The following is a 23,436-nucleotide window of genomic DNA, read 5'->3' on the forward strand; positions in this document are numbered from 1 at the left end:
TAGACAAATCAACATTAATTTATTCTGCTTGACATCTAAATCAACCAAGTTAACCAGAGATTTACTGCTTTTCAAGTTTGTGTTAAAGACACAGCCTAGAATCTCACATACCCCTCTTTGACTTGAGTGTCCAACTCAGTCCTGTTTTTTTGGACAATGGGAAATAAGAGGGACACCAGAATTATGGCTGTTATCGGCCTCAATGCTGGCACCTGGGAGGGCAGAAAGCCATGCCACTTTCCTGGTTACATTTTGGTCCAGAGTATAGAATTCATCTTAGTATCCCTAATGCCTTGTCCTGAGCCTCATGCATAGTCAGCTCCTAATGAATGTCCTTTAATTAAATTGCATGTTTGGGGAAAGAAAACCTCTATTTTTTTCACATTGTACAAAAAGAGAGGGAATAGGCATTTCTTTTCAACTGCTAAATACCAGTCACCATGCAAAGAGCTTTACAAAAGAGACCTCATTTAATCCTTACAATCTTGCTAGGGGGCTGATAGAGTGTCATCACTTTTTCAGATGAAGAAACTGCCGTTCATAGAAACTGGGAAGCTTGCCTAACACCACCATACAGCCAGTGTGGCAGGCAGGCTCTTGGGCTGGAGCCCAGTTCTATCTGACCTCAGAGCAATGTTCTTTCCTCTTGTTGCACTGACTCCCTCAAGCAAATCGAGAGTTTAACCAGGACCGGGTGTGGAGAAGGGGGATCTACATAACTCTGCCTGGGGTTTTACAGGTTCTTAGCATCACAGCCTGTATCCCTAAATTAACAGAGAGATTTACAATTCCATTTACTTCATCCTTCCCAAGAACCAAGGCCAGCATGGAACCATGAAGCAGGGACTCGTAAAATACGGACTTGCCTGACCTTCGGAGAGCTGCATGTAGGACAGGCCAGCTGGGATTAAGAGTTCCTGTCTGAAGGGGATGGGGCAAGGGGTGTGACTTAAAATACGCAGAGTTGAATGGGGCTCCCATCCAAATGGCAGTCAGATGAGGTTTCTATGTCTCTTGTAGGAAGTAAGTAAAGAGCAGGGGACAAGAGGTAAGCAGAGCTGGAGAGGAGGAAAGGAGGGCTTATAGCTTATCTGTTCTTCCGAATGTGGCCAATGAGGCAGCAGGTATTACAGCTTGCCTGCTTTGGGCCAGTGTTAAAATGAGGCCCTGTTCTCATGCCTGAAATGTCCTTCCCTCAGACCTGGATGTTGCTTCTGGTCTCACTTCATTTAGGCTGATGTCCAGGTGTCCTCCCTGCACAGGCCTTTCCTGACAACATTGTCTGGGATAGCCACACCCACTCCCCCCTGTGGCACCTTCTTCTTCACTTTCTATCCCCTTGACCTGCTTCATTTATTCTTCAGGGCACTTAGTATTGCCTGATGTATTATTAGATATTTACTTGTTTGCTGCTTATATTGCCACTGGGATGTGACCTCTTTGAAGGCAAGGACTTTATCTGTCTTGTTCACTGCTGGATCCCCAGAACCTAGAACAGTGCCTTGCATAAAGTAGGCAATTAGCAAATATTTTTTGAATGAATGCGTGAGTCAGTGAACATGCTAGAATTCAGGGAAAATTACATTAAGCTGGACAAAAGCAGCACGGAATTAACCCAACTGATTAATGTTTATTTTTTGAAGGTGATAGAGTTGCATGTATGTGTTGTAATATTTGTTTCTGTAGTATAGTGAAGGGAGTAGCTTTTTGTGTTGGACATTTTTGCCAGAGTTGTTATAATGCTAAATGACAAACTATATGTAAAGCAACTTTTTTTTATAGTAGATACTAAATTAATGGTAGCTATTTTCATCATTTCCAGCAGTAGCAGCACCAGCACCAGCACCATTATCATCGTATGGAAAAAGTTTTCGTGCTTAGTAGCTTTGAGGGAGGAGTGTATATGTATATTTATGTATATATGTATGTATGTATATCTGTGTGCGTGTGTGTGTGTGTGTGTGCATGCGCCCACAAGAACGGTTGGAATTGGTTAAATATATCATTTTGATTGGGGGTAGGGTATATTCATGTCCAAATTAATTGATCACGTTTGTCAAGTTTTGACTGTGGGTAGAATCATATTTCCCAGAGCAATGAGGAGAGTTATAAAAGAGGAGATGGCTCCCACTTACAGAAACTTCTATCTTATAAATAAACAAGGCAGACACACTAGGAAAAAAAAAAAACATAAGAATACTTAGAGATGTTTGAACAAGAGCAATGTACAAGAGCATTATCTTCCCTTGAGTCTGTTATCCCCTTCATGCCCTGTTCAATAAAGGGCAGAATGTCAACTCTCTAGTACCGTCCAAGGGGATCCCCAGGAAGAGAATGTTCGAGGTGTCCAGCATGATGCGCCGCATGAGGGTCAGCACGTCGATGTAACCCAGTTCGTTGCTGACCTCCTCCAGCCTGTCCAGATGTGTTATGATGGATCCAACACAAACTGTCACCATGCGCACAAGGCCAGGGCCAGACAAAGCTGAGGGGAACACATCAGAGAGTGAGTCACATGAACTCAGGGGCACGCACAATCAGGTTATTTTGGCCTTTTCTGGTTGGAGTTTAACTGTACACGATTTTTTATTCGGTAACTTGGCAGAAGTTTTCATGTTCTTTTTTATACTTTTCTGCATTCTTCTAATATTCTACAAACATGCATCACCTTTACGGGAAAAGTGAATGAATGAATGAATGAATGAATGAATGAATGAATGAATGAACGAATGAATGAATAAAAATCTTATTTTAAACAAATTCAAAATTAAACTCTTCTTCATGTGTGGCAAATCATTTGTGAGACTGCAAATGAAACCTTTAGTACTTGTAGTCATGAATCACACATCAGTGGTGTTCCATATTTATTGTATATATATTTCTCTAAAGAAGGTTTGGATTTGGCCAGGGAGATATTTATTTTATGTTTCAGCAGGTGGCAAGGTATTGCTATCGAACTACTCAGACTGGACCTTAACTATTGATCTAAAGTGCTTCCTGTTTAATTGTGGTTTATGTGGTTGAAAATGCTAGTCTTAACAAATTACCAGAAGTGTTCTTCTCTTGATTTTGGCTTCTTTTCAAACTACTTCTAGATTTGTCTTACTTAACCAAGGTTGTGACAGCTAAACAATTTTTTGTTTGCATACAAGTCTTCCCCACTGGCTGGGAATTCTTGAAGGGCAGTGACAACCTCCTATTAGCACTGTCCTTCAAGTCCACAGTACATGGTGGCCTTCAAATCATATTTGTCAAATAGAAGAATGAACGAATGGAAGGATGGGCGAATAAATGAGTAAAGACAGAGTGAACTGGCTTTGCTCTAGATCCTCTGGGCAGCTAGCGGGTTGTGGTGGTAGGCAATCTATCCAGAGTTTAACTCTTAAGGCTCTCCTTTCTTTGTTCTATTTTTTAAAGCTTTCTTTAAGAGTCATCTCTCCAATTTATGTCTTTTGTTATTCAGGCTTACTGTTAAAGTCAGAGTTCTTGAAATAGAATGAAAAATCGTGGGGAAATTTGTAGCCATAATTCTTTCTTTAAAAAAAAAAAAACAACGGGCGCCTGGGTGGCACAGCGGTTAAGCGCCTGCCTTCGGCTCAGGGCGTGATCCCAGCGTTGTGGGATAGAGCCCCACATCAGGCTCTTTCACTATGAGCCTGCTTCTTCCTCTCCCACTCCCCCTGCTTGTGTTCCCTCTCTCACTGGCTGTCTCTATCTCTGTCAAATAAATAAATAAAATCTTAAAAAAAAAAAAAAAACAGTTGCACAACAGAAACCCCTAAAGGCAGACTTTGCAAATAAGAAAGGAAGCCTGGTGAGCGGTTCTGGATTCTTAAGATTTCTACTTATATATAAAAAGGAAGGTTCGGTTGGTAGCATACTTTCTGACTTTAGGAAATACCTGGCCGATATGAAAGACCAGGCTGTTGTTTCTTGGGTGACTATCACATTCAAAGGTGGGACCAAATGATTCCTTAATGACTCAGCCCTTTGTGCGAAAGGTTTGGCTTCAAATATCCCTGGTGGTTTTGTCCCAGACAGATGTATGACTTGCCTCTATGTCCAAGAGCTGGAAGCCACGTTTCAAACATATAAGCAAAATTTAATATCATTGCTTATAGGCAGTGGTATGATGTAGATATAATTTTAATTTTTAAAATGTGTGAAAAAGTACTGAATCTTATCCAGGTTAAAAAAAAAAAGTGAGCAAGAAATCAGCGTAATTCCTTCACTATGGACAATTCTCTTGGCAGTTTTAGGAAACACAGGCTATTTCTTGCCCCTCTGCCTTCATCTCTCTGGGATGGGCCATTGCCTAGGCTGTACTTCACTATTTCTCCATAGATATGCCCAGGGAATCAATGCCTTCATTAATATTACTACTTTAGATACCAAAAAGTACCCTCACATTTTTGCTATATCAGGAAAACTAATGAGGAACATAACTCTAAAAGGAAATTCAAGAAATGCCTGGGGGGCACCTGGCTGGCTCACTCGGTTGGTTAAGTGTCTGCCTTCAGCTCAGGGCATGGTCCTAGGGTCCTGGGATGGAGCCCTACACCAGGCTCCCTGCTCAGCAGTGAGTCTACTTCTCCCTCTGCCTCTCGCTCATGTTTTCTGTATCTCAAATAAATAAATCTTAAAAAAAAAAAAAAGGGAAATGCTTGGGACTCTCATTGATTACTAAAAATATCAGACACAACAGGGAACTTTTAATAAGCAATTAGACCTCTCTATTTTTTTTTTAGACCTCTTTTCTTGGTATTTAATCTGAGTAGACTTGTAATGTTTTTATTAGAAAATCTGATCTTCTATATACAGGGCTTATCTTAAAAAAGTGACAAAGATTTTTTTAATTGATTTCAAGTGCCCTAGATTTTACTCTTTTTTAAAAAAAGATTTATTTATTTATTTTAGAGAGAGAGAGTTGGTGGGGGGAGGGAAGGACAGAGGGAAAGAGAATGTTAAGCAGATTCCGGGCTGAGAGCTGAGCTTGACTCGGGGCTCGATATAATGACCTGAGATCACGACCTGAGCCTAAACCAAAAGTCAGACACTTAACTGACTGCACCACCCAGGCGCCCCAGATTCTACTCTTTTAACATCTCTTGCACTGATGACTTCCCTTCCACCCACCCTGTATCACTGCAGTCCTAACTATTCTCACTGCTCATAGTCATGCCTTCTGTCAATGAATCATTCATTCTGCTATCAGAGGAATTTTTCTAAAACACAAATATGTTCGTGTCATTTTGCTTAATCTTGAATGATTTACTGTAGCTTTTGAGATAAACTCAGTTCAGTGCCTTCCCCTTGGCCTCATGCCTACATGTATCCATGGCAGGCACAATGGCCTACTTGCAGTTAGTTCCCTGGACATACAGTGTTGACCTACCCTTCTCTGTCTTGGAGTATCCTGTTCTTTCCTTCTGTGGAATGCATCTTTGTCCAACTTTCTTAATGTAGGTAGCTTTTACCTTCTTTCAAAACTTATCATAAGCATCCACTCCTCAAAAAGCTTCCCATGACCCCTCAGGATACTTTAGATGGCCCATTTTTTCTGTGCCTTGTAGCACTCTGTACACACCTCTTGCATAACATCACCTAGGATGATATTTGGTGATGTATTGATCTGCCACTCTGCCCCTCCCCCTATTATAAATTCCTTGAGGGCAGGGACCATGTCTTGACTATCATTGCATTCTGGGTACCTAGCTCAATGAGGAGAACACAGTAGTTGGTTAAACAAATGAATGAGTTTAGAAAATTCTATTAATCTAAAAATTTTAAAATTCTTTTGAGTATGGGAGAGTTAACTGCTCCTAAATACTAGTTCCCATGTTCCTAATGTGCCTGGGCCAAACAGCAAAGTAAAATAAAACTTACATTTCATTTGCAACAACATGGATGGACCTAGAAGGTATTATGTTAAGTGAAATAAGTCAGACAGAAAAAGATTAATGAATAGCCCATGACTTCACTTATATGTGGAATCTAAAGAACAAAACCAATGAACAAACAAATGAAGAGAAATAGACTCATAAATCCAAAGAACAAACTGGTGGTTGCTAGAAGGGAGAGGGTGGTGGGACGGGTGAAATAGGTGAAGGGGATTAAGAGGTACAAACTTCCAGTTATAAAATAAATAAGTCAGGGGGATATAATGTACAGCATAAGAAATATAGTCAATAATATTGTCACATCTTTGTGTTGTGACAGATGGTGACTACACTTATTGTGGGGAGTATTTCATAACATGTATAATTGTTGAATCACTAAGTTGTACATCTAAAATTAATGTAATACTGTATGTCAACTATACTTCAATGAAAACAAACAAAAAACCACATTTCTATAGGATCTTACAGCATTATTTCATGATGTCTTCATAATAACCCTAGAATTAATGTTCGGTTGTCTTTATCACCTTTTGTGGAGAAGGAATACCAAAGCTCAGAGAGGCTGAGTGACTTGTCCAAGTTCATATAGCTAGTAAAGTGGCAGAACTAAGACTTGAACCCAAACTTATAATCCTGAGTCCTATACTCTTTCTGCAGTTTTCTAAGGCATGAGAAGATTGATCTGCCCCAACATGAGTGGTAGGCAGAATAATAGTCCCCTAAAGCTGTCCAGGTCCTAGTCCCTGGAACCTCTTAATATGTTACCTTACATGGTAAAAAGGATTTCTCACATATGATTCAAATTAAGGACCTTGAGATGGGAAGATTACTGTGGATTATCTGGTTGGCCCCAACCTAATTACCTGAGTCCTTGAAAACAAAGAATATTTCCCAGCTGATGTCAGAGTTAGAAAGTGACTGTTGCTAGCTTTGAAGACAGAGGAAGGGGCTCTAGGCCAAGAGATGCAGGTGGCCTCTGAGGCTGGAAAAAACAAAGAAACAGATTCTCCTCTGGAGACTCCAGAAAGAAAGATGGCCCAGCCAACACCTTGATGTTAGCCTGTTGAGACCCATGTCAAATTTTGGACCTGTAGAACTATAAGATAATCGATGTATTGTTTGAAGTCACTAAGTTTATGGCAATTTGTTACAACAGCAATAGGAGGCAAATAGAGTCCACGAAAGTGGAGTCTACAATAGAGTTGTACCAAGTCTTGGTGATGGGCAATTCTGTAGAGGGAATCAACACTCAGCTGGGACAGGCATAGCTTCTCCCAGTCTCAGTAGCCACATGGGAGGCATCCAGGTTCATTACAGAGGCTGACTAGAAGGAAGAATATTGCACAGTCAGACCTAAGACCCATCTAGCCTCAGATTCTATCACTGACAATGTTTCCAGGACATAATTATCTTCCTTGATGTTGATGTCAAAGACTGGTCATGTGTATTCCCCAACCGCTTCATTTCCAGCAAAATACAGCAAAGGGGGAAATCACTAGATAAGGAGCCTTGGGATCAGCTCTCTGCTTATCTATTGTTTGCTATGTTGCCTCAGCACAAATCACAACCTCTCTAGGACCGCATTTCGCCAACTATAAAATTCAGAGACTGGATGAGATGACGTATACAGTTCTTCCTAGTTCTAAAATTCTCTAATTTTATTTGCAAATTGCTTTCTGTTCAAACATCTGGGATGTCAGTCAATGATTCAGCAAACACATTGTTTGACTATGTTTAAATCAACCATGTGACCGACACACTAAATTCTTGACTGAAATGATCCTAAGTACAGAGCTCTCTCTCTTCTTCACGTCCACAGAATTGCTTTGTGCGCCAACAGGAAGAATGGAGTTTGTGGTGGTTTAAAATGTAGGCAGTGGCATTGTCTTCTGGGCCACCATTTACTAATTTGGGGACCTTGGGTAAGTTACTGAACCTATTTATTAAAGCTTCAGTTTTCTTATGTGTAAAATGTAGGTGACGAGAGCATTTACCACATGGGGTTGCTGTGGGATTAAAATATCAAGGAGTTAGAACAGTGCCTACCAAATCTTATCACTTCAAAATAAGTGAAGCAGCAGACTTTGAATTCCAGGAAAGGGGGCTCAGTTATAGACAAAAGAGCAGAATGTCGCCAGCGCCTGATTACCTTTGATGAAGAAAGGCCGAACGGCTTTCCAGAGTGTTGGATTGTTGTTGAATATGATGCCGTTTTCATGCATGCCGATGCACTGTAGTCCAAGTTTGCTGCCGAATCGGGAGCTGTAGTGACTGTGCTTCATTATATGGAACATGCTGGAGGACCTGCAGAGACAGCAAACCTTGGCATTAGTTTTTAAGGGTCAGGAGAACTCATGGTGATGATTTTGACTACCAGGTGGCTCTCTTAGCAAATGCATGTTAATCGAAATGCAAGGCCGGTCGGTTAAGCATCCAACTCTTGGTTTTGGCTCAGGTCACGATCTTGAGGTCCTGAGATTAAGCCCAGGGTCGGCCTCCATGCTCAGTGGGGAGTCTGCTGGAAATTCTCTCCCTCTCCCTCTACCCCTCCCCCCACTCTCACTCTCTCCCCCTCTCTCTAAAAAATAAATAAATCTTAAAAAAAATAAATGCAAGATGTTCTAGGATTCATATTGAATAAGCATTTGTTAGCATCAGAACATCCCTCTCTAGTTGAAATATTCCTACCTACTGTGCACACACGCGCGCACACACACACACACACACACACACACACACACACACACAGACCCCATTCCTTATTTCGTATTTTTTTCCCTAACTCCAAGTCTCCAAAATACTGCTCACTACTGGGGTCAGAACTGCAAGGCTTTGAGAAGCTGAGCGCTCCACACCACCAGAGGGTCCCGAAAGCCTCCAGCCCCAGTCCAGATGCTGCCACCCCCTGCAGGAGTGAGTCTCAGAATCCTGAGTTCCTGGAATTGCCCACGTCTTTTTCCATTTGGAACCGGCAGTTCTGCCTCTTACCACCTATCCTCAGAATCTCTCATCAGGCCTGGCCCCTCCAGTGGATATCCTTCTGGGTTTGAAGGGCATCTCCTGGGCATTCCTGGCTCTGGGATTAGCTGGCTGGGCTGGGCCTGGAAGGCTCTCTGTGGTGGTAACAGCTGCTATCTTGAGGCCCTGCATTCCATCCTGACTCATCAAGGTCTCCAGGGTCACAGAGTTCTTTCAGGACATAGGACATGGTGAGCCATTAGATAGCCCTTGAGGTAGCAACACTGGGACCTTGCCAACGGGCTTCCTTGAACTTCTCAGCTCCTACTCACTGTTTTGCCTCCATCCCTCTCCATGCCCAGCTTTTAAGGCCTGGGAAGAACTAGGAAGGAGGAGGAAGCTCCTTCGTCTCTCCTCTCCCCACCTATTTCCTCCTCTAGTAGCTGCTTCTTGCCCCCCACATTCCACGGGGGTGATTTGGACTTGATGAGGCACTGAGAGTTATGAAATGTTATAAAATTCTAGCTGAAGAAGTTATAGGAGGCTGTACATGTGAGGGGAGTATTACCTTCTTAGGACAGCGGTGCAGAATTCTTCTGTAGGGGGAGACTGACTCGCTTTGTTGAGAAGATGTTAAGACTGCTTAGAAGTTAGCCTATGGCATTAGAAGGATAAATGGGTAATTTAAATAATAATCAAAAGGATAAAGGACAAAGTGATAATTATTCTCTTCAGGATAAATGGTAGGTGGCTTTATTGGAGGGTGGGTTCACGCAGCACGGGGAGGGTGGGGGAGGAGAGCTGAGATGATGCTGTAAAGAGTTGGAGAGAGAGGACTCCTGCCTCAGTGCTCAGCAAAAGAAGTCTGCAGGGAATTTATGAAGTTGAGAATTATGGGGTAGATGGAATGAATTCATTTTTCACCTGCCAAGAGAAAAATTAAGAAATGCCACAGGTGACTGCATTTCCTGTGGCATGGGCTTTGGCTGGAAAATACGTTCATGCAGGGCCCAGAGGGAAGCAGGTTAGCTGGACGAGGGCTGAGTGATGACTGAGGCCATGGACCTCATGGGTCAGGAAACCGGAACTCCAAGATGGCATGTGCTTATAAGCTATGTGGCTAACCCTTCGTAAGCTGAGAGAGATGAACCCTACATGAAGACAGACAGGACAGTGTTTACTGAAGGATGGAGAAGATAAACAGGACATGTGGTGCTTATATGTCTATTATTTTCATAAATGCCAATACCATATTGTAGGTGTAGAGCAGACATAAACACAACTTGGAAAAATCAAATGAGAGTATCTAAAGGATATGGAAGAAAGTTAGTAGAGTGAGGATAAGAGGCAGACAAAACAGTGCAGAAGGGGGAGCAGCCAGCCAGACCCCAAAATCCTCACCCACAGGGGTGCATGGTCATGGTTGAATGAGTGAGGAAAGGGAGGTCACACATCAGTTACTTCCTTCCAAGGCCCAGCCCTTCCATACAGAAGGCTGGGGACCCTTGGAGGCTTGCGACCCTCCAACATCTCTGTGCTGCTGAGTAGATGTTAGGAACACAGGATACACAGAGGACCACAGAGTTTGTGCTCACAAAGTCTCATGTATTGTCCTTGGCCTCCCTATGCTAACAAAGCATGTTCCAAGTACATGCATTACCCAGACTCCTCTGAGGTACATGATAACAGGCTCTTCAGATCACAAGGCTGATGTCCCAGTATTTACATGTGGACAACATGGCCAAATGCAAATTCCCCTTGGTAAACTGTAAGCATCAGCAGATTTACTTCTCTCCATATATATTTTTAGCAACTTCGAAAAATTTCCACTCAAGTATATTCAAATGGATTGCCATTTTTCTTGGAGATAGGGAGAAAAAGTGAGCAGGGTTTGGGAGTTAAAAAGAGGGGCAGAGTAGTTAGCAGAGGAGGAGTAGAAGTTTTTGGCATGCAGCCAGGGGAGGTGTGAAGAAAGGGAAGGCAGGGTAAACTGTCAGGAAATTTGACTTTTAGCCATGTTAATAGTGCCAGAGCCCGGCCGTGTATAATTGTTGTCTACCTGTATACGCTCTGGTGGGGATTGTAGGCAAACTTCAAGTGACATAACCCTTGACCTTGGGGCTTTAGAACTAAACTACTCAGGTCTGCCAGGTAAGTTAAAATAGAGCCCCCAAAGCTTTGGTTTCACCTGAGGATTATAAATTACTCCATGTCTCTGAGACCAGAGTAGAATTCAGAGGCAGAGATCATAAAATTAGGAAGGGACTAAACATTTGAGCAGAGGATGAGGAAGAAATTAGGCACATTATTGCAAGAAAGCAAAATATATTTATAAACATCTCTCTGATACTGCAAAACAGTGAGAACCTGGGCATTTTTCTGGTGTGGGAGGGATAGAGGGGGGAACAAAAAAAGAAAGTAACAGCATGGTTCTTTAAATGTGCAAATTCAAAATACATAAAATACCATCCGTGTTATATTTTAGATGCTGTAATTTTTTTATTTTGGTGAGCTCAATATTTATACAAGTTTGCACGTGTTCATTGCGACTTTGGTTCTTCCTCTCCACTTCTCCACTGAAATTTTGTTTCTCAGCTGCAAATCTTCCTACCATGTGGTATTTCTGAACATGTAACCGTTAGAGATGGGGAGTGGCCATTATAGTATATGCACCTCTTAAAGTTGATACTTGGTTCCTAAGTGGATGACTTTGCCTTAACGAGGTTGTTCAGTTAATGCCTGTGAAAACACATTCCCAAAGAAGACATCGGGCCAAAGGAGCTGTGCTCTGGCTGAGATTAGGCTGCGGGCTAAACATTAGCCAAACCCTCACATTTATGATGGTTCCATAGTCCTATTTAAATTTTAAAAGAAAGACACTAAAATAATGGCAGTGTCAAGAAATGAAAACAGAATTATTATATGAATAAATTGTGTACTAATTTCTTTCAGAAAAAAAAACCTTATTTTCAAATCAAAATACTCTCCATTAATTCAACTATTCTCTTGACTCAATTCCAGATAATATTCATCAAATGATCCCTGAGTTTTGGGCAAGTTTTTCTCTCCCTAGCAACAAAAATAAAAACAAAAATCCAGATGCTTTTGTTTGTATTCCAGGGAATTAATTTGACTGACAAATAACTAAAATTTTGTCCTGTATAGAAAAATTATGCTATAAGAGGACTGAAAAGCTTATTAATATATTTCAGCACTTTAGCTTCTCTTACCTTCCCCTACCTTAGTCTATAATGACAGCAGAAAGTAATTTGTACATTCTTTATTCACAGATTCATATCTAAAAATTTTAAGTGCTCAGAGGTAAAGCAAAACACTATTTTTTTCTGTTCTCCTAGAGATTTTATACACTGCATTAACCACATTAGCCTGCCCATTAACTTTGAGGAGTTACTAATCAATTTTAAAAAGCAAACAAAAGACCCCAGACTTAAACCCAACTAAATGTGTATTAGTTAATGAAGAGCTAACTTCAAACATAAATGTGTTCTTTAGGGGGCGCCAACATCTCAGCGATTTTTGAGTCGGAGGTTTGGACTTGGCAAGGGACAAAGACGGAAGTGATACACCCTGCAGGAGAAGAGTGACCAGAGGCAGGTGAGCAATTTAAAACCAAGTCTTTGATCAAAAGTAGGCTGGCTTTATCTAACCAGAGTAAATCGAGAAAGTGAAAATTAGAAAGTTGGTGAAGAACAGGGATTCCAGCCCCGAGCTCTCAGGGCATTCAGGAACACAGTAGAGAACTTAACTCCAGCCTTTTGGGCCAGCCTATAATACCAGTTAAGGGAGATGTTATCCTAACTGGGACAGTAAAGATTTCTTACCACTCAAGAGAGACCAAGGGAGTCCCCAAGCTCAGAAGGGATAGTGGGTAGTGTAAATTGTATGGTAACTGGGGTCGTTATTCTTTTTTCTTTTCTTTTTTCCCTTTCCTTTCTCTTTCTTTCTTTCTTTCTTTCTTTCTTTCTTTCTTTCTTTCTTTCTTTCTTTCTTTCTTTCTTTCTTTCTTTCTTTCTTTCTTCCTTCCTTCCTTCCTTCCTTCCTTCCTTCCTTCCTTCCTTCCTTCCTTTCTTTCTTTCTTTCTTTCTTTCTTTCTTTCTTTCTTTCTTTCTTATTTGAGTATAGTTGACACAGTGTTACATTAGTTTCAGGTGCACAATATGGTCGTTCAACCAGTTTATACATTATGCTGTGCTCACCACAAGTATAGGGCTATCTGTCACCATACAGTGCTATTATAATACCACTGACTGTATTCCTTATACTGTACCTTTCATCCTTGTGACTTATTCATTCCGTAACTGGAAGCCAGTATCCCCCATTCCCCTTCATTATTCTTCTTTAAACATAACTGAAGTCAAAAGGCATTGCCAAAGATGGCAAACCTATTGTCTATTCAAAATGGAAAGTAGCCAGAGTAAGCTCTTAGGTAGTGAGGAGGAAGCCACCTTCAGTTCTGAATTTACAGGACTCACACTGGGGCACCTGGCTGGCTCAGTTGGTGGAGCATGGGACTCTTGACCTTGGGGTTGTGAGTTCAAGACCCATGTTGCGTGTAGAGGTTACTTAAAAATAAAATCTTCAGAAGAATAAAAAAATTTTTTAAATACAATCTTCAAAAAAAAAAAATGACTCACACATCTGTGGCCAGGTTCAAGAGTGATGAGTGCTAGAAATACGGAAACTAATGGAATAATTGGTACCAAACATTTAAAATCACTTGCCTGTATGGACCTGTTTTGTGCCTGAGCCTTATGGTCCATTGATCCCATTGCCTTTCCCCTGTCCTTTGCCCCTCTGATGTCCTCACTTATATCACTTACCCAGCTTAAATACTGGAGTCACTGCAAGAGAGAAACAATCTTTATAACAGAGAGATCTGCCTGTAACCCAATGATCACAATTAACATCGCTAATAGTGGAACAACCTTCTTCGTCTCTTGATGTGATGCAATATGAAATGCCTAGTACTACCAAGGAAGTATCATGACAAAAGAATTTAACCTGAATGAAACTGAGCCTTCAGACATAATTTTCAGTTTATAAGAAATACAGGGAATAGAGGAATATGTTAAGTGACACCATAATGTAACGAGAGAAATTCGGAAATGTGGAACATCTTATAAGATAACAGACCTGGTCTCTTCAAAAGGTCAGTGTCATGTGGTGCAGGGAATGGGAGGACTGCTCTTTCAACTTTCCTGTTCCTTTGAACATTTTCTTAATAGAAAGTTAGGAAAAAACCATTTTATTGTCCGTTGTTAAAATCATTCTCTTTCATGCATTCTCAACTCCCTTGACCCTCTCCTTGCTTTGTCACAGTTGCCTGGTAAAACGTCACTTCTGGGTAAATCCAACTCTTAGCTTACTCTCTCTGCTTGCCCCTGGCAGCTGAATGCGGCTGGGAAAAAAACCCACACATGCACATGTTCGTACACACACACACACACACACACACACACACAGGTCCCAGTTAAATTCAAGTGGGCCCTTAGTGCAGCTGACAATTCTACATTTCCCCAAGTCCATTCACTCTCACTGTTCTAGTTGACTATTATATCCAGCCTTCTCTCTCTTTAAATATTCTACTTCCTCAGTCTCAGCTAAAGACTTTATTCCCTATTTTACTGAGGAAAAAGAAGCAGCTAGAATCTCTGCGAGCTCCAACTATTGGGATCCGTGCTCATATATTCAAACTACCCAAACTTACTGTGGATGAACTTCCAAGTCCCTATGCAAGACCAACTCCACTTGTCACCTGGACCCCCTTTACCTCTCACCTGGCACACCACTTTCTCTTCCATCAACAATTTTGCTCTGTAATTCTCCACTGCCATCTCAACACACATGTTGTAATTTCTCCTAACTTAACCAAGACTCCTTGGACCACACATCCCTTTCTATTTCTTTGTTCCATTTCTCTGCTGCCTTTACGACAAACTCCTTTGGAACAGTTCTCTACACCTGCTGCCTACAATTCTCTCCCCTTATTCTATACTATCGTCAGACTTTTGCCTTCACCACTCCACTGAAACTGCTCTTTTCAAGGTCACCCATGACCTCCCTGTTGCTAAATGCAACAGTCAAATCTCTCGTTCACCAGGCACTATCTGGCATGGTTGACAATTCCATCCTCCCTGATATGCGCTCATCACCTGGCTTTCAGACAGCCACACTCTTCTTGTTCTCCCTTATCTGGCTGTCCTTATCAGCCTCCTTTTCTAGTTTCTGACTATGGTGGTGGTGGTGGTGGGGTTGTCTAAAGACTCAGACCTTCCTTCACAACATCCCACTCAGCTGTCTACTAGGCGTGTCAAGTCAAAATATCCCAAATGGGATATTTCTCCCCATCCCAAACTTGCTCCACTTATCTGAGGTAATGATACCTTCATTTTTCTAGGTATTCAAGGCAAAAACTATGCTATCACCTTGATTCTTACACCCAACATCAAATCTCTTAGCACCTTACTGGCTTTGCCTTCAAAATATACCTAGAATTTCACCTCTCATCTTACAACCTCTACTGCTGTCACGTGGACCAGCCATCATCTCTTGCCTGACTGCTCTCTGTGCACTCACCCTTGTCCCTTTAGCACCTATTCTCAAAGAACGTGGGTAGAATGGGGTAGAGTGTGGGTAGAGAAGCTGGGAATGTGCTGAAACAGGAAGGACTCAGATATGTCATTTTTCTCCTCAAACTCTTCAAAGGCTTCTCATCTCATGCAGGGTAAAATTCAGAGTTGTTACAATGGCCGACATAGTCCAACGTGATTGGGTATCCTAATACCTCTCTAATGTCATCTCCACTATTCTTCCCGTAGCCACACTGGTATCTTTGGTGTTCCTTGAACATTTCAGACAGGCTCCCACCTCAGTGCCTTTGTACTTGCTCTTCTTTTCCTCTACATCTCTGCATGACTCATTCCCTCACTTCCTTTAGGTCTTTATTCAAATACTATCTTCTCAACTAGGCCTGCCTCAACTGCCTATTTATAGCTGCACTTCCATCCTTGAAACTAGCCCTCCCCACTTTAGTTTCCTATATAGCTCATATCTACCTGATGGTAGTGTGAGCAACCATCGTGGTGGGACTGTCCCAGTTTTAGCATTAAAAGTCCCACATCCTGGGAAACACCCTAGTCCCAGGAATACCAAGACAGTTGGTCACCCTACTCGTGTACTATTTACTCATCTATTGTTGGTATATTAACAATACAATATATTACTCTATGAGGGTAGGGATATTTGGCTGATTTGCTCACAATACCCAGGGTACATAGTTAAGTCCTCAATAAATGTTTATTTAATGAATGAAGGGAGAGCCAATAATGATTATATGATAGGATCATCCAGTGCTTAGTATATAGTAAATTCTCAATAAATGTATGTTGAAAGAATACACGAGTGCATTCCCTATAAATGTACACATGATTAAGACAAAAATACAAATATAATCCTAATTAGTATGTTAATTACTAACAGGTTTGCAAATATAACCCTAATTAGCATGTTAATTGCTAACTCCCCTTTATGGACGCTACCCATATTCTTTTTTTTTTTTTTTTTGGTATTCATTACAAAAACTAATATAGGCACACAACATATAGTGTCATGCACAGCATCTGTAGACCCTCTTTAATTAAGAGCTCACCTGCTTGGGGAACTGTGCATACTTTATCTACCAAGGACAAGATGAACTTTCCCCCAGAACTCCGAGCTGCTCAGACAACATCCTGGCAGCACTCGGGCCTGAATCTCCCCATGAAATTCTGCAAACTCCTTCCCTGCCACCCCGACTTTGGGACTATGCTGGTAGGAAAAGTTGGACCATAATCTCTACTCAGTTGTAATGACTACAGATCTCAAACTTTTCAAAAGAAAAAAACCTGGCAAACTATTCAACTAAACATAAAAAGCTTTCTGAGGTCCAATGGGGTATTTTCAAGAGGCACGGGTAGTTCTGGAAGGGACCTGAAGAGCAGGCAAGGGAAAGAGATGGGGACAAACATGTCCTATTCCCTCAGGGAGCTCAGCCCTTAACAACAAAATTGAGCGGCTCGGAGGCAATTAAGGAGAACACAAAGACTCCAACCAGTGAAAAGCCTGTGAGAACAGGACGAGGAGAGAACTGGGAGAGCTGGGGGAAGGGCAGGATGGGTTGTGTGCTCATCTTGAGCATGAATCAGCACCTGAATTGGTCGCTGAGGTCACTTTCTTAATGCAGACAGCGCAGTGGTCAGATGCCACCCTGCACTGTCACAAGGATCCTATTTCAGAAATGGCTTTGGGCTTCCAGGATTGGATCTGGGGATCCACGTATGTAGTATCTGTTCTGGTCCTCTGGTCCTTTGTCCCATTCTTCACTCCGGTTCTTGTCTTATACTACCATCACTTGAGCTAGACTGAGGGTAAGATGATAGAGAGAAGCATTCCAACCCTGCTTAGCTGCTCCCCTCACCCCAAGGCAAAGCCCCCTGGTGCCAGAAGCTGCTCTCCTGTCTCAGGCTCTGCAGCATATTGGCATTACTTGGGGAGCTCTGCACACACCTGATGCCTGGGTCCCACCCCCAGAGATTCTGAAAGCTGGGGTGTGGCTGGGGCATTTTTTTTTTTTTAAGATTTTATTTATTTATTCGACAGAGATAGAGACAGCCAGCAAGAGAGGGAACACAAGCAGGGGGAGCGGGAGAGGAAGAAGCAGGCTCCCGGCAGAGGAGCCTGATGTGGGGCTCGATCCCATAACGCCGGGACCACACCCTGAGCCGAAGGCAGATGCTTAACCGCTGTGCCACCCAGGCACCCCGGCATTGGGGTTTTTAAAAGCTCCGTGGGTGACTTTAATGTGCAGCCAGGGTGAGAACCTCCGCTTTAGATCCTGAGCTGTAGGTGGAGATCCTTTTGGATAACCATCCTGCGGGTCACTTCCCCTGTCTGCTGAGGAGGGCTGGAAGGCAACTCGCCATGCCGCTATGTCGGTGGTTGAAAGAACAGGTGCAAATGTCCCAAGCCCCCAAGCCCTTGTGTCATCAGTCCCAGGACATTTTGAGACTATAGACCATTGCCGGAGTGAGTAAAGTATTGATTTTTAAAATGAGTACTTATCGGGGCACCTGGGTGGCTCAGTCGTTAAGTGTCTGCCTTCGGCTCAGGGCGTGATCCCGGAGTCCTGGGATCGAGCCCCACATCAGGCTCCTCTGCTGGGAGCCTGCTTCTTCCTCTTCCACTCCCCCTGCTTGTGTTCCCTCTCTCACTGGCTGTCTCTCTCTCTCTGTCAAATAAATAAATAAAATCTTTAAAAAATAAAATAAAATAAAATGAGTACTTATCAAGTTCACCTAAATCTGGCTGACCAGAGTAGCCCAAGAGAAGTAAAATCCAAGGGTAATTATTGGTCCCCCACTCCCTTCTATCAGTTATTTGGTTCAAAGAACTGGGCTTTGAGATTACCATGATATTTTATGAAATGATGTGTGTAATCTTGGCTTGAAAGAAATCAGTGTAGCTTCTAGAAATGCTTCATTTGCCTCTGGGTAATAGTCCATGTATCTGGACAAAAAATTCTAACGCATCAGTAAAACCCTCGTTGGTCTTTGTTTGTGGGTAGAGCCCTGTCAGGGAATATAAAAACTCATTAATGACACAATGTTGGCATATAACATTATTAAATATCCAGTAAAGACAGCTGAAAGTCCAGTGAAATGTGCTCTCTTTGAAATTCTCCATTTTCTATGATCAATAAATAAGAAAACTAGTATTTCACAAAGCTAGTTCTGTACAGTCGATGCCTGTTTGATTAATCCTGGATGAATTCAATCTGCTAAACTTATCCAGAAAATGTAACAAATCATTGTTTTGAACAGGCAATACTCCTGGTTTATTAAAGATCACTCAGCTGAGACACCTGCCCACAGTCATAAATAGAATAGGAGCATAGGAATGGCATCTTTTTCTACCGTTTTGGTTTTTTTTCAAAGATTTTATTTATTTATTTGACAGAGAAAGAGACAGCAGGCAAGAAAGGGGACACAAGCAGGAGGATAGGAGAGGAAGAAGCAGGCTCCCAGCAGAGCAGGGAGCCTGATGCGGGGCTTGACCCCAGGACCCTGGGATCACGCCCCGAGCCGAAGGCAGACGCCCAACGACTGAGCCACCCAGGTGCCCCTTATCCAGAAAATGTAACAAATCATTGTTTCGAACAGGCAATACTCCTGGTTTATTTAAGATCACTCAGCTGAGACACCTGCCCACAGTCATAAATAGGAGCATAGGAATGTCATCTACTGTTTACCCTTCTAGAGGGGCTAGGAGCCTGCACATTAGCAAATTGGTGCAGATTACTTTCTCTCAGGTATTTTGTTTTGTTTTGTTTTAACTGCTTGCTTATAGGAATAAGACCAAAATCTTAGGAAAGCAGGAAAGATAATGCCTCTCCCTAAAGTATGTTTTGTCAAACCCAAATCCTTTGGATTGTAAGTTTCCATTCACTGCTCAGAGAAATTTCAAATAGTTTCCCAGCTTTCTAGAGTTTCCTTTTCTATGTACCTCTGGGTTTAGGCAAAACCCAATTACTCCACTTGTCTGCAGGGTTAGATTTTTACCTAGGAATTGCTCACCTTCATTTGAGTAGTGAAAACACAGTCTTAGCAACAAAAGCATCAAGATATCAAAATGAGTTTGTTTGTTACTTAATAGAAAAAAACACAGCCTTGGTTTAAAAAAAAAAAATCTGTCTCCGATTATTAACAGACTCACTTGCTAATAATGAGTGTTTCCTCCCCACATATCCAGACTCTGATGAATTCTCCATACATCTTGTTGTAGTAGTTGCAGGCACTGCCAATGCCCATCCACAGGAACCTGCAGTGGGAAATGAGGGGCCCAATCCCCATACAATAGCCGGGACCTAGGAGAGTCATCAGACCACAGTCAGCATTTTAGCAAACACCAAAAAAGAGCAACTGCTTTATGTTATTGCTGTTTGTGTTTTCTTTCTTTTTTTTTTTTTAAAGATTTTATTTATTTATTCGACAGGATAGAGACAGCCAGCGAGAGAGGGAACACAAGCAGGGGGAGTGGGAGAGGAAGAAGCAGGCTCCTAGCGGAGGAGCCTGATGTGGGGCTCGATCCCATAACGCCAGGATCATGCCCTGAGCCGAAGGCAGACGCTTAACCTCTGTGCCACCCAGGTGCCCCATGTTTGTGTTCTTTTCTATCTAACAGGTCTTTTAGATAGATATACCTGATGTATACCTGTGAATCACGAAAAAAAAAAAAAAAAACACGAACAAGCTTAACATGAAAAAAACAGTAGTTCCGTGTCTGTACCACAGTAGTTCCATTTGGTCTCAATCATTTCAGTCTGAACAAACCAGGGTCTGTGTCTGCTGTTTTCTTGCCATGTTGAACAGTGTCGGTGAGTTTTAAATACAAGTCAATCAGTCCATCTAGTTACAAGCATGGAAACCAGGACGTGTGACAAGCTGACAGATCTGTTTGGCTGCCTAGTTTTGTCTGAAAACTTTTGGTTTGCATGCCCCAGCTGACGGAATGGGCAGATTAGAATTAGGTTGTAGTTTTGGTATAATCTTTTTAAGGGAGAGACATGGTCTACAAAGATAATGTCCAAACAAAGAATATCATTTTTTTTCCTTCAAAAAGGACACAGTTTAAGAGAAGAATCCTAAGGTAAATCTCATTAGGCAAAAAAAAAAAAAAAAAAAAAAAAAAAATACAGCTAAGCATTGAGGAATTAGGCAATGAGTCCGATCAGTGTCTGGACTAGAATTTGGATTCAGTGATGTGGTTTTTACTCTACAGCAGTGACAGCTCATATCCTTGCTTAGATAAAAAACGGGGGAATTTACTATTGCTTAGACCAGAGAACAAACTTGGTAGCTTGATTTTACTGGTGGTGGGAAAAAGTTAGACAAAAACTTCTTGGAATGGTTTTAGGAGTTTTCCTGTGAAGTAGTGGCTTTTTTTACATCAAACCTTTCTCCTTTAATTCCATTCCAGTAGTAAAATAGGAAGCCAACATACACAGCTGTTTGAAACAGTGTTCTCACTCCAGGGGCAAGCACCGTGTAAATAAATCTAGATAATCTAAGCGTTTGCTTAAATCATTTAAATTGGATGTTAAGTCCCAAATTCAGCAAATAAGATTAGTCCTTTGTAATAGCTGGATTAATGGGAATAAGACCGTCAGGTTTTTTTCTTTAAAATGAAGGTCTTTGGGACACCTTGGTGGCTTAGTCGTTGAACATCTGCCTTCGGCTCAGGTCATGATCCCAGGGTCCTGGGATTGAGTTCAGCATCGGGCCCCTCACTTGGTGGGGAGTCTTCTTCTCCCTCTGCCTGCCACTTCCCCTGCTTGTGCTCACTCTCTCTCTCTGACAAATAAAATCTTTAACGTGAAGGTCTTTGGTAATATCTATAGAACCAAAACATTTTCAAAGGGTTCTTCTTAATCTTCTGATTGTTCTGCTAACACTGTATTGTAAGTAGATGACTGACTTTATGTTAAATAATTTCATTAAGTTCTTTAAAAGATTAAAACAAGCAAATTTCAATATGTATTTCCTTAAAAGGTCATCAGATATACAGATCTCTAATCAATTAAAATGTACATAGTAACAAACTACTTTGTTGGGTATTTACAGCTTGAAACGTTGTAGATGCCTAATAAATGTTTCCTGGTGAATTTTTTAAAGTCATTAGATATGTGTGTATAATATAAAGGATGGAGTTTTAAATATCATCCTCATTTACAGTATTTCAGGTTGTATTTACATTTTGGTAAAATGGAAAAATATTGTTGTATCATGTACATTTAGTCCATGGGAGGTCAGACATCCGGCTATTTGGAAATAGACTCACTCAACAAACGTTTACTTTGCTTAATATGTTAGGCCTATGAGGAGTGAAGACATACAAATGAAAGGCTTCACTCTTCATTTTTTTTTTTTTTTAAAGATTTTATTTATTCGACAGAGATAGAGACAGCCAGCGAGAGTGGGAACACAAGCAGGGGGAGTGGGAGAGGAAGAAGCAGGCTCATAGCGGAGGAGCCTGATGTGGGGCTCGATCCCATAACGCCAGGATCACGCCCTGAGCCGAAGGCAGACGCTTAACCGCTGTGGCACCCAGGCGCCCCTTCACTCTTCATTTTTTATCTAACAGTTTGGTGCCATGTAGAAAGTCTTAATATTGGGGAACCACCATTCAAGTTTAAAATATGTCAGTGCAGATCTCTATCCACTGAAAAAGGGAAATGATGATGAACTTTGCTCAGGTTGAAAACCTGAGTGTTCTAAACAGAAGAGAATCCAAGTCTGGGGTCCCTAGTGATCAATCATGTGTCAGCTTAATTCATCCAACAAACACTTACTGAAACCCTACTAGGTTTAGACACTAGCTACGAGTCAGAGACTGGAGATGGAGTGATAAGCATAACTAGGTTCCCATCAGAGTCCTGGGCAGGAAAGGAGAGTAAAGGGGGGGGGGAGAAAGTACAATATTGAAATATTATAACACAATGTGATCCTTTCATTTTCACGTATATCTTATACCCTCCAGCTGAGAAAAGAATGTCCTAGGAGGGGAGAAACTTTGTAGAATATTTGGGAATACTCTGGTTGCATCCGCATTAAGCTGCTCTCTGCCTCTCAGATTTGGGAATGCTGATCTGGGCCTGCAGCGGTCACGGGAGCCTCTTCCACACCCTAAGAGGAGCCACGGATACTACACTGCATTTTTTGCAGAAACAGCCTCCCGGAAGCCAACAGCTGGGACCTCTCACCCACTGGCCTAATCAAGAAGCCGTTGCATTCCATGCTAGGTGTACACCCTAGAGAAACCTGTGCACAGGAAGGCTCATAGCAGCACTGTTCACAATAGTCCCAACCTGGAGACACCCACACATCCACCAACAGTAGCGTCAGTAATTAAACCACGAGATGTTTGTGCTCCTGCATACCGTATGAGCTGTAGCAGCGAGTCACCACATGGACGAAGCTTACAAACACAACATCGAGCAAAAGAAGCAATAGAGAAGAAGTACTGTAGGACCCGATTGCTAAAACAATTAAAACCAGGCAAAATTAATCTGTATTGTTCAGGGATATGAAATTAGGTGGCAAAACTATAAAAAGCAAGGGAGTGATTATCACAAAATAGAAGAATGTTTACCGCTGGAGGCGAGAGAGGGGTATGATTGAAAAGGCACACGAGAAGTTTCTGGGATGCTGCTAACATCCTGTTTCTGGTCCTGTACTGTGATGACATATTTATTTGTGCACTTTTCTGTGAAGTCATTTTTTAATGGGAGAAAGGGGAATGTGCAGCCATGTCCTTTCCCCAGTGCCCCCCTCTGGGGACGTGGTGCCCAGGGCAGAGAGAGGCTCTGGGGGAGTGAACCCATGTGCAAGGTTGAGGATGGCTTAAGAGACTTAGCTCTGAGTCCCAGTTTCATCCCTTACTAGCTGTGCACCATCGACCCTCTTTAAGCTCAGTTTCTTCATTTGCAAAATAGGCATAAACACATCTACCTCACGAGAGTGCT

The 23,436-nt window shown here is 42.0% G+C and overlaps 1 protein-coding gene across 1 annotated transcript in view; it reads right to left on the bottom strand.

The window, feature by feature from the left end:
- CYP19A1 (cytochrome P450 family 19 subfamily A member 1) overlaps positions 1-23,436 on the bottom strand; it is a 35,670-nt gene that overhangs the window by 9,673 nt on the left and 2,561 nt on the right. Inside the window, exons 2-4 of the mRNA XM_045812177.2 lie at positions 19,629-19,779; positions 8,050-8,204; positions 2,309-2,485 (exon numbers count right to left, since the gene is read on the bottom strand). Coding sequence (XP_045668133.1) covers positions 2,309-2,485; positions 8,050-8,204; positions 19,629-19,779 — 483 coding nt within the window. The remainder of the gene's footprint in view (positions 1-2,308; positions 2,486-8,049; positions 8,205-19,628; positions 19,780-23,436) is intronic.

The sequence above is a fragment of the Ursus americanus genome, chromosome 36 (assembly GCF_024610735.1).
Source record: "Ursus americanus isolate L20-20 chromosome 36, mUrsAme1.1.p, whole genome shotgun sequence".
NCBI classification, from domain to species: Eukaryota; Metazoa; Chordata; class Mammalia; order Carnivora; family Ursidae; genus Ursus; species Ursus americanus.